The 11425-nt window shown below is 61.2% G+C and overlaps 1 protein-coding gene across 6 annotated transcripts in view; it reads left to right on the forward strand.

Moving 5' to 3' along the window:
• Window positions 1-8994, forward strand: part of CSNK1G2 (casein kinase 1 gamma 2) — a 52887-nt gene extending 43893 nt beyond the window's left edge. For all 6 annotated transcript variants that reach the window (XM_068920253.1, XM_068920252.1, XM_068920249.1 and 3 more), the window contains exons 3-12: window positions 17-57; window positions 661-730; window positions 1164-1312; window positions 2140-2374; window positions 2611-2696; window positions 3483-3567; window positions 3682-3830; window positions 4297-4380; window positions 7972-8078; window positions 8401-8994. In XM_068920253.1, coding sequence (XP_068776354.1) covers window positions 17-57; window positions 661-730; window positions 1164-1312; window positions 2140-2374; window positions 2611-2696; window positions 3483-3567; window positions 3682-3830; window positions 4297-4380; window positions 7972-8078; window positions 8401-8455 — 1061 coding nt within the window. In that variant the 3' untranslated portion in view covers window positions 8456-8994. The remainder of the gene's footprint in view (window positions 1-16; window positions 58-660; window positions 731-1163; window positions 1313-2139; window positions 2375-2610; window positions 2697-3482; window positions 3568-3681; window positions 3831-4296; window positions 4381-7971; window positions 8079-8400) is intronic.
• The last annotated feature ends 2431 nt before the right edge of the window (window positions 8995-11425 follow it).

Consider the following 11425-nt stretch of genomic DNA (forward strand, 5'->3'; position numbering starts at 1 on the left):
TTGTCTCTCCCTGCAGGGAAGAACCTCTACACAAACGAATACGTAGCTATCAAATTGGTGAGTCCTCTCCCTCCCTCCTCGGGTTGTCGGCAGGGGCTGATGTTTGGGCCACCTGGGAAGGTACTTGCTCAAGACACTGCCTGCTTGGTGAAAATGGGTCAAGCTGAATCAGTTGCGATGGGCAGCGGCTGGGTAGGGGAGCTGTCCTCACCTTTAGGAATTTAGGGCATGCAGAGCAATGAACGTCATTGCAAGTGGGGAGGTCTGGGCCTGGGGAGAGACTCTCTGAGTCTTCGCTTTCCCAGGACCTTCCTGTGGTCTGTGCTGCACTTACCAGCACTTCAGTCCATACCAGCAGCAGAGAGACCACGAGGAGGGGCTGGTTACTGTTAATACCTGGTCCCGTTAATGCCTACCCCAGCACCTGGATCTCCCTGGAAGGGGATCTGGTTCCCACATGGGCTGGTTTTCTCTCCTCATCCTCTGAGGCTTCATCCCCACTTTCTACCGGTTTTTCTCAGCCCCAAATGCTCTCAGCTCTGCAGCGGCTGTGACATGCCCCAGCTGCTGCCAGCGTGTGAAGGAGGTGTCTGATGCCCAGACCTCCCTAACATTCTGCTCTCTTCAATGGCCTTAACTGTTCTCATTCTCTCCTTCAAGGAACCCATCAAATCCCGGGCCCCCCAGCTGCACCTGGAGTATCGATTCTACAAGCAGCTCGGCAATGCAGGTACGGGGCCGGAGCCATACAGCCAGGGTGGGAACTGGCCGCCCAGGCGACGCAACTCTGAAAGGGAGGCTTCGTACAAACATGACTCTGCAGCGTCACTCCTTGGCCTAAGCTGCCCATCTGCTCAGCTGAGAGAGGCTGATTTTACACAGAGCCACGTCTAATCCTTGATCCCTTTTTATTTAGTTCCTTTCTCCCCATGTCCCCTGCGGCAAAGTCAAGGATGCAGATGGAGCTGCCTCCTTTGCCCTCCTGCCAAGAGCAGGGCAGGGCTGTCTGTGGCATGGAGGGAGGGCAGTGTGGAGACACCCCCCCCCCCCCCCCCGGCAGCAGCCCCCCGCCTGGCTCCAGAAACAGCATGGCTGTGACAGTGTGGCCATGTGCTGCTCAGCCCCACCGCGACCGCTGACAGCCCTGGCTCCATCTCTTGCAGAAGGAATTCCTCAGGTTTACTACTTCGGCCCCTGTGGGAAGTACAACGCCATGGTGTTGGAGCTGCTAGGACCCAGCCTGGAAGACCTCTTTGATCTGTGTGATCGGACCTTCACGCTCAAGACTGTCCTGATGATTGCGATCCAGCTGGTGAGCACGGTGCCTCTGCCTCGCGTGCAGCTCTGCAAGGCTCCTCCCAGTCTGCCCTGGGGGAGAGGGCAATGTGTGGGCAGGGAGCGAAAAGAGAGGTGAAGAGGGCCAGAGGAGACACTGCCTGCTTGGAGATCCTAGACTGCTTCTCTCCAGGCTTCACCTTTTCCATGATGTAGGAATGATGTGGGGAGCGCTGTTAACTGTGTCCCCAAGCCTGGATTGTGCCTGGTGGCTCTGGCCGACCTGTCCCCGTGGCAGGCTCTGCCTCACCCCCACGCAGCCCCTCTCCGAGCACAGCTGGCCATCTCGCGCCAGAGACGCAGCTAGACTGAGCCAGTCCTACAGGGCTGGAGGACCTGTCCTGCCCGTCCTTTTGACGCAGTGCGATGTATAGCCAGAGGGGAGCACTGCCGCAGGAGCTGCTGGCCTGGGGCAAGGGATGCCAGGAGCATAGCCAGGGGTCGGCTGCTGTGGAACAGCCTTTAGGCACAGGTGGAGCCAGGGGCACCTGGGAAAAGCCAACCTGATGCTGGTATCAGAGACATCAGGGCTCAATCAGGAGACCTCAAAGGTTTCATATCATGAGGAGTATGTTCCTTTACACTTTAAAATACACCTCAAAGCACTAGGGAAGGGGGTGGGAGGCTTTCATGGCCTGATTCTCAGGACAGACATAGCCCTCCAGACCTCAGTGGTACTCACCTTGCTCAATCCTGGCATCTGAGCAGGATTGGGCTCACGGGACGAGGGCGAGGGGAGCTAGGTCTGTGGCTGCAATCCAGCATGCCTCTGCCACGGCGCTGATGCCCCCCACCCACCCCCAGATCACACGAATGGAGTATGTCCACACCAAAAGCCTGATCTACAGAGACGTCAAGCCAGAGAACTTCCTGGTGGGGCGGCCAGGGAGCAAGCGGCAGCACACCATCCACATCATTGATTTTGGCCTGGCCAAAGAGTATATTGACCCCGAGACCAAAAAACACATCCCCTATCGAGAGCACAAGAGCCTGACAGGGACAGCACGCTACATGAGCATCAACACCCACCTCGGGAAAGGTGAGTGAGCACCATCCGGCGCTGCCTCTCAGCCCAGGGGGAGAGGGTAGGGGGCCACAGGGTGTGAGCTCCCCCCTGTCAGAGATGGGGCTGGGAGCAGGCTGCCTCTCCTGCTCTTCAACTTGGGATGCTGGCAGGGGACATGGGGTGCTGCAGGGGCTGGAGGGGACAGGGGAGGTGGGCAGGGGAGACAACCACGCTAGGAACGTGCCTGTGAATTGTTTCTTCCCACACAGAACAAAGCCGCAGGGATGACCTGGAAGCGTTAGGGCACATGTTTATGTACTTCCTCCGCGGGAGCCTTCCTTGGCAAGGCCTCAAGGTAACTGCCAGCTTCCACTGTCCCTGGGAATGGCATGGACAGTGTCAGGGTCCATGGAGGGGAGGCTGTAAGGGTGCAAGAGAGTCTGTCGAGTAAGTGCAGACACTGCAAGATCCTCCTGGGGAAGAACAGTCATTCCTTGGTCCTGTGTGGGGAGGAGCCCTCAAATTCCCTTGAACCCTGGGGACCAGCAGCAGCTCCTCTCTGATGGCTCTGGGCATGGCATGGAGTCTGGGGATGTGGAACTGTGGCTCAGGGACGTGCACTGTCATTCTCAGCTCTCAGATGAGGCCTTTCCTTAGTGAAACAGCCGCCTGGCCCCATGGAGAGGGACTGGGGATCTGGACAGGGCCGTTCCTGCCAGGCAGATCTCAGACCTGGTTATTTGCCAGGTCCACCCTGGCTTCATGGGTCTGGTCAGCAGTAGCAGGGCTGGGGCTGGATCTGGGCTGTGGCCTCCAGGATGGTGGAGGGCTGGTGCCCTGCTGGCTGCAAAGGCTGTTGCTCTGAGCCCTGTGCCAGGCCCTTGCTGTGCAGAGGCATCTGTTGAACAGTTGTAGGTGTCCCCCCTTTGCAAATGTCATAGCGGCTATCCTGGAACCAAGCTCCCCAGCGTTCACCTCCAAACCTGCCCTGGGTTAGGGGATTCCCTAGGACTGAGCTCTCACTGTTGCCTGGAAAAGGGGACCCAACACCCCATTTGTTGTCTGATGGTGCCCAGTGCCTTCCTCTCTCCCGGGGACCTGCTCAGCCCTCGCACTGACCTGCTCCTTGTCTCTGCCACAGGCTGACACATTAAAGGAGAGGTATCAGAAGATTGGTGACACCAAAAGAGCCACGCCGGTGGAGGTGCTCTGTGAGAACTTCCCAGGTGAGGGCACTCTGTGTGACTTGCCCCCATCCCCAGCCTGGCCTCCGGTCCCAAGTGCCCACAGGCTTGGTACCTCATCCCTCTGCCTGAATTGAGCCCAGTCTGTCCCCGCAGAGGAGATGGCCACATACCTGCGCTACGTACGGCGGCTGGATTTCTTTGAGAAGCCAGACTATGACTACCTGCGGAAGCTCTTCACAGACTTGTTCGAGAGGAACGGTTACGTGTTTGACTATGAATACGACTGGGCAGGGAAACCACTGGTAAGCGGAGAGGGAGCCGCTGGCAGGCAGAGGGTGCTGGTGCAAGGGAGGGCCCCAGGGTGCCAGGGGAGAGGTGGGTGGTGTGATGGAGAGTCAGCGTAGTCTGTGGCAGTGGCCAGGCAAGATGCAGGTCGGCAGTCATCCCAACTGCACGCTTCCATGCCTGAGAGATCAGCTCCACCCATCACCACTTGACAGCAGCAGTCAGCTCCAAACCCGAGCTGTGGTGCCTCTGAGTTAGAGCTGTGACACAGAAATCTGAGGCTTCTGGAGACCAGGGGAACCCAACAGTCGAGCTGGGCTCCCACCATGGGCACCTCCGTGGGCTCTTCACAGCCACACACCAGGCATGGAGCTGCTGGGGCTGGGCTTGGGCCCTGATTCTGGGGTGTTATCATCGGAGCTGGCGGTGGTAGGCAGCGGGAGAGCGGCTGAGCCACGGCTGATGTTGTTGTCGTATCCCCAGCCCACCCCTATCGGCACGATGCACAGCGAGGTGCAGGTGCAGCCGCCGAACAGAGACAAAGCACAGCCACACACCAAACACCAGGTGAGCGACGGTGCTGCCCCAGCCAGGGCACGGAACCGCGGGCGTGCGTAGCTCAGGCATCTGGCCCACAGAGCCCAGCGAGGCCTCTGCATGGAAGCACGGGCTGGGGCGTCCTTTTTCCCCAATGCTGTCTGTGGGGGAGCTTCCTCCCTGCAGATCTAGCGGGGGACCCAAGGCTGCGTCTGGGGGGGGGGGGGGAGGGCAGGGGTTTAGCCACTGGTTGGAAGCTGGGTGCTGGCACAGTAGAGGCTGAGCCACCTGCCCATGGAGGACGGTGTTCCTGGTGTCACATCCCCACTGGGGTAGCTGGGCCTGTGCTCTGTGGCACAGCGCCACTTCTCTTGTATGAATGGGATGGGGACACAGGACAAAGGAGGGGACTGTTAGGGCCTCGGGGAGCAGTTTGAGGAGCAGTTGGGCAGTGTGTAGTCCCCACTGAGCAGCGTATGTCCCCGTGCCGGAGAGGAGGCCAGCTTCACCCTGGAACCAGCAGGGTACTCGGGGGCCAAGCCTGGAGCAGAGGGATGAGCACAGGCAGCACTCAGCCTGGCAGGTCGTGGGAGAGCAGTCCGCAGTCTCCAGAGCATCCCAGCCCTGGCTGCCCTCTGGTCTCATAGGCTGTCCGTACCCTCACGCAGGGAACGTGGCTTTGGAACAGCTACTGTTTGAGAGCAGAGCTCGTGCGTTTCCCCAGTGGTCCTCACAGACCCTCATCTTCTTGGCTTGAACCTCCAAGGGGAGCAGAGCACCTGCAAAAGGGCTGCTGGAGCAGTAGGTGCAGCATCCTGTTCTTTCCCACCCACGTATCAGCCCAGCAGTGCCCCTCGGTGCCCCGGACCAAGCACAGGGAGCCCGGGACAGCCTTGGCTCTTGCTGGCCAACGACTGGGCAGCACTTCTTTATGGCGAGGGGAATGTCTCCAAAGTGCCTCTGGCTCATCCCTGGGAGCCTGTTCCCAGTGAGATCTGCTCTCTGCCTCCAGCAGCTGAGAAATGCCAGTAGACTTTCCTTCTTGAGGGCAGTGGAAGAAGCAAAGCACAAAACTTCCATAGCCAGAGGGGTGGCATGAGAGCAGTTTCCACCCTGGTTGGGGGGGGGGGGGGTCCAGGGACCCCCAGCACCTGCGATCCACATCTGCCTTTGAATGCTGCGCTCGCGGGAGAGCACTCAGCAGTGTCGCCTCAACCCGGCTGCGTTTTCCCGCACAGCGAGCAGCCCTGCTGTCCCAACTGGCTTTGAATCGCAGCGATGCCAGCCCACGGGGCAGCGCGTCCTCAGGCTGCCCAGCGAGCGTGTGCCCGGCGCGCGTGTGTGAGCCTGTACGTGGCAGGCCGGGTGCAGACCCCCCTCGGTAGTGCAGCAGTGGCTTGCAGGGGCCCCTTTGGGGAGCTGCTGGGACGATGCTGTCCGACTACCTCTCCGCACTCACAAACTCGAGCTGCTCTGGTCATGTTTTTGCTTTTGCATGTCTTATTTTTCTCAACTCCTTTTGCCACTCCTCCCCGCCCTTTCCTTCCACGTCTCCTTTCTCGTCCCCATTCTTCCTCTTTTTCTTTTCTTTTGTTTCTTCTCATTCTATTCCTCCTGCCTGTCGCGAGCAGCCTCCCGAGGGGACGGAGTTGTGGGATCCTCAGGCCGGTGGGCAGCCTGCCGAGGAGCCTTTGGGAGCTCACCTGGCAGCCGGCAGGCTCGGGGGGTCCGTCCAGGTACATGCAACCACGCGCCGAGGGCATGGGCGGGCGCGCGAGGGAGCCGAGCCAGCCTGCACCACGGCACCTGCAGTACCCTGCCTGCACGTCCATGTCTACGCGCAGGCCCAGGGTTGTCCGGCAGCCGTGCTGGGGCAGCAGCCCCTTTCCTCCACCCCGGGGCAGCCTAAGGGCTCTGCACGCCCAGGGTCTTGCCTAGGATGCGGCATACAGGCACACGGGGCTGCACTTCGCTGGCCCGTGGCACACAGGGCCTTGCTCATGGCTGGCAGACGAGGCTGGCACAGCTTGCCAGGGGCTGCCGGGCTCTTTTAGTGCTACTGGTGGCACTCGGAGGGCAGTTAGGGGCAGGATGCTGGCGCGAGTGACTGGGCAAGCTTTGAGCTCTGCCCCCAGCAGTGCCGAGCAATGTGGTGTTAGCCCAGGCGGGGACTTTCCCTTGCCTCCATTACTTGAATGGAGCAAAGGCTTCGCGCCCTGCTTCTGGTCCCATTCCCCATGCGGTCCTTGGCCTCGTTTCTCCACCGCCATCCTGCACCTGTGCCATCAGCTCGCCGGCCTCGCAGCCCTCTGCTCTCTGCCGCTTGCGTCTCGGGCTGGTCGGGGTCAAGCCCGCACGGTTCCCAGAGCAGCGTTGAGGTGTCCATGCTGTGCACCTCGCTGGGCCGCGGCAGGTCCCCCCGTTGTCTCGGCCTGCTGCTCCTGCTGCTCCCTCTTCTTCTCCATCTCTGCTTCCATCCCAGCCGGGTGCTCCTGCCGCTGCTGTCCACATGGGCTGCTCCGTGGTAAATCCTGTCTGCAGGCCCGCTCAGCCCTGGGCATCGCGACCGGCTCCCATCCTTGTTGTAGCCGTTGCGTAACTGCGGGGGCCGGCTCACTCGCTGCCTCGCTCTTCCCGTATCATGTCCCTGCTCTGTGCCGGTGGCTGTCCCTGCTCTTGCTGTGGCAAACCTCCCTCCCGCCCTCTGGCTGTGCCCCGCTGCGCTGCGGGGGGAGTCACGGTGGGGGCTCAGGGCTTGTTGGGGTGGTCGGGGAGGTGGGTTATAGCTTGAATTAGCCCTGCTGGCAGCTGTGTCCATCTGATGAGTTTGGAAAGGGCTGAGCATCCTTGCCAGGGATGCGGTGCAGCCCGGCCTGCCTGTGGCCTAGGCACCACCAGGCTGCTGCTGGCTTTGCCTGGGGGCAGTGGGAGCAGGCGAAGGTGGGGGTCAGGCCAGTCCCCAGCCGCCTGCACCAACCCCGTCCTCGCTCTGCTGGCGCTGGTCCCCTCCCGGCCTTGGCATCGCCGGGCAGAGGGCGAGCGTGGGGCAGCCGCGTGGGGGGGGGGCACGGATCTCCTCGCGGGCAGCGGCCGCTCGGTGCCGCGCTGCAAGGGTCTCTGGGGCCAGGTGGGCATGGAGGAGGCCGGCTGCCTGCCAGCCCCTCTCCCGGCTGGGTACGCAGCGCCGGGGGTGTGGGGTGTGTGTCCTGGGAGCCAGGATCGCCGCCATCAGCTCCTGGGGACGTGCCGAGGGGAGCAAACCTCTCCGTGCAGAGGAGGTGATGGAGCCGCTCTGGGGCTGGGCAGGTTTGTCTCGGTGCCGGGGCCGGAGAGCTGAGTTCAGGCACTGCTTTCAGGATGAGGGCCTCATCCTGCAGGTCCACGCAGGGATGCTGGCGCCCCAGGGCAGGTCGGCTTGCTCAGGGCAGGGTATGCCCTGGCAACTGCTAGGGCATGCCCTGGCATACTGCAGGGTATGCCCTGGCAACTGCTGCGCCTGCACCTCTGCGGGATGCCACTGCCACGGGCAGGGGGAAGGCAGCAGCTGGGGTGGGGGGCCAAGGCTCAGGACCAGCCCCACGGGCTGCCCCTGCGCTGACGCTCACCCCCTCCCTCCCGCAGGTGATGAGCTCCACCAACGGCGAGCTGAACACAGACGACCCGACCGCAGGACACTCGAACGCCCCCATCACAGCCCCCACCGAGGTGGAGGTGACAGACGATACAAAGTAAGGACGGGGGCCCCCCTGCCTCACCCACGTCCCCGCAGAGGGACCCGACCTCCCCCCAACCGCAGCCCCTTCACGTCCCTCCGGGTCCCAGGGCCGCGCTCGTGAGTCCTCCCCAAACCCAGCGCGGAGGGATGTGCCAGATCCAGGGCCACCCTGCAGCTCGGGAGTCGGCTGGTGGCCTTTGCCGAGGCCATTGCAGCTCTGCCCGCGCGGGTGCACCTGCCCCCCCCCCGGGGCGGCTCAGCCCGGAGCCGGGCCCGGGGCTTGCAGGGAGCGGAGAGGCGCCCGGGCTCTGACAGCGTCTCCCTTGGGTCCCCAGGTGCTGCTGTTTCTTCAAGAGAAGGAAGAGGAAAACCACCAAGCGGCGGAAGTGAGCTGCCGGGGCCGGGTGGAGCGGCGTGCACGATGGCTCCTCTCCCTCTGGCCGCAGCTGGATGTTTCTGCGCGGAGCCGGCGGGCGGCTTCGCCTCGGTCAGGCCCGGGGGGGGCGCGCGGGCCGGGCTGGGCGGCCTCCCCCTGGCCCCCCCCCCCTCCACCCCGCACAGGCGGGGAGCGGGGCCTCCCCAAACTGCTTGTCCTTTCCGCCGCCGCTCGCCCAGCGCGGGGCCGTTGACTCGAACCAAGCCCGACTTCGCTGAAGTTCCTGCGTCCGTCAAAAAAGAGAAAAAAAAAAAAAAGAAAAGGAAAAGAAAAGAAAAAAGAAAAGAAACCGAAACAAATCCACAGCATCACTTGCTTTTGAGTCTATAACTAGTTTGAAAACAGGGATCAACTCTACAGACTCTCAAACGTTGCTGTCTTAGAAGAAGCCGAAGACAACGTCAGGAGCGGTGGGCTAAGGAGGATTTTTTTTTTTTTTTCTCCTGTTGCTTCTTTGTCTCTTAAGTTAATTTAAAGTGAGTCTCGGTGCGGAGTGCTGAGTTGTCAGTCTTTGACCGTCATCTTCAGTGTTACCAAATTCTGCTCTTTCTTTAGGTCCCGTTTCCCCTCGCCCCTGTCCCACTCCCGTCCCCCCCCTTTCGATTTCTCTCCTCTTTCGGTCAAACCCGTCGGTGACGAGCAGCGCCAGGTCTCTGGTACGGTGCAAAGCGGTGGTGGTGGGCACGGGGTGGGGGGGGAAACTCGTTTACACTTCATTTTACGATGCACTTTTGCTAGCAATACGAGCGATGGTTGGTCTTGCCACAGACAGGTCAGCGCTTCCCGGGGCCGGGACAGCCGGGCACCAGCCTGCCCCAGCCGGCGTCTGGTGGCAAATGGCCGCGGGGATGCCTGGCTGAGACCAAAGGGACCCGGGAAGGGACGTTGCAGGACAAGGTAGAAAAAAAAAAAAAAAATTATTATATATGTCTTACCGCTGGCTCTGTGATGTGCTAGGGCGCATGGGGATGGCTTTGTTTCCATGACAGCTTTAGGTGTTCGCAGCGGCACGGGGGCAGCACGGCCCTGGTCCGGCCGCTCACTGCAGCCGTACGTCAGTGGAATCATTTTGTTGGACTCGGGCTGTAAAAACGAACCATTTGCCATTTGTCCAGGCTCCAGGCTGTGGCCGAGCGCCCCCCCCCCGCCCCGGGGCCGACAGCGAGGGCCGAGTGGGGCCGGCCCCAGGGTGAGGAGCCGCTTGTGGATGACGGGCGCCAGCAGCTCAGCAGCCTCTGGGGGTAGCAGGGCCTTTGCCCAGCTGGAGCAGGGTTCAGCTAGATCCCAGGGCAGTTTTAAACTGGATTTTTAGCAATGTTCGCGCATGTGCGCGCACCCTCCCCACACACACATCCACACACCCCTTCCTAGCCAAACCCCCCAGGGCCACTGCAGCTTTCCACGTGACTTAACCCGTGCGCTGTTGTGTGTATTGCTCACAACACCTTGGGGGGGGGGAGGGGAAGTGGGGAGGGGGCACGCTTGTATTTACCAAAACCCTGTTGTTTTGCCCCAACAGAGGGGCCAAAGCTATGCTGAAATTGGGGGTGGGAGGGGAGAAGGGGACCATCTGTGGCTGCCTCGAGGCATTTGTCCAAACTCACCCATCTCCGGGGCGGCCGGAGGGGGGTGGCAGCATCTCCAAAAATGCAGGACGTCCGTCCATCCATCCCCCCCACCCAGCAGCCGTGCCAGGAGCCGCCCAGCGCCAGCCCATATGGCCCCACGTCGGGCCGAGCAATGCTGTGATCCCTCCTCTTCCTCAATTAGGGATTTAACCCGCCTGTGGCCGAGTCCCAGCTGAGCCTTCGGCCCCCACCTAGGTACCAGCTTCAACAGGGTCTGGGAGGGCTGCGAAGGGGCAGCCAGAGCAGCCCGCCTGCTGCTAGCACGTTCGTGCCCATGCGCCGCGGCCTGGGGAGCAACGTGCGCCGTTTGTCCTTGTTTCCCCAACAAGGCAAACACCACCAACAAAAATCGCCTTAAACGTCCACTGGAAGCAGACCCCTCTCAGAGCATCTTTTCAGACAAACCTAGGCGGAGGCTGAAGAGGAGCCGCACAGGGAAAGCGCCGCACTCGGCAGGCGTCTGCCCGACTCCGGCTCTGCAGCCTCTTCCCGGCAGCTGTACTGCCAGCCAGCGCGCAGCAGCGCGGCCCTGCGAGCCGTAGTGCCCTTCCGGTGAGGAGGCCAAATCCTGCGATTGTACGTGTGTAGCTCCAAAGCAGAGGGCGTTTGTTCCATTGCAAGTTTAGTTACTGCTTTAAAAAAAAAAAAAAGTGTACAGAAATTGCATTTAAATTTCTCTGATGCTTCCTTGAAGCCATAGAATTTAGGGGCTTTTTTTAAAAAAATAAAAATAAAAATAATAATAAAAAAATCCTTAAAAACCCTCCACTTTTTTCCTGTGCTCCATTGCATGGCCCTGAGGGTGGGGACACAACCGAGCACCCCCTGCACCCCGGCCCTGGGGCAGAGCAAAGCCAGGCTGGGCGCTGCTGGGTGATCTGGCCCCCTCCATGTTTGTCCCGAGCAGAGGGTTTGCTCCTCAGCCGCATACTGCCACCACCTCTTCCTGGCTGTTAAATAATATTGAGCTAAATATAGGTCCCCCTCATTTCTTTTTCACGTAAAGCAGCAGGCGCAAGGGAGTAGTGGCTCTGGACATCTCCCTGCCCGGCCTGGCTCTCCTGGGTGCACGAAGCTAAAAAGCTCCAGCAGCAGGAACTGGGACGCGCACGCTACCACCAGCCCGGTGCTGGTGCGCAGCTCTGAAACGCTGCTCCGGTGCGTGTGGACCATGGTGGGATGCAGGGGACGAGGCCCAGCCCAGCTCCTTGGCCCCAGGCCTAGTCCTCACTCACCTGTTTACCCATCTGCTCGCTGGCACCAAGGCGGAGCAAAGGCTCACGGGCCAGGCTGGGG

Source organism: Struthio camelus, chromosome 26 (genome assembly GCF_040807025.1).
Source record: "Struthio camelus isolate bStrCam1 chromosome 26, bStrCam1.hap1, whole genome shotgun sequence".
Taxonomy (NCBI): domain Eukaryota; kingdom Metazoa; phylum Chordata; class Aves; order Struthioniformes; family Struthionidae; genus Struthio; species Struthio camelus.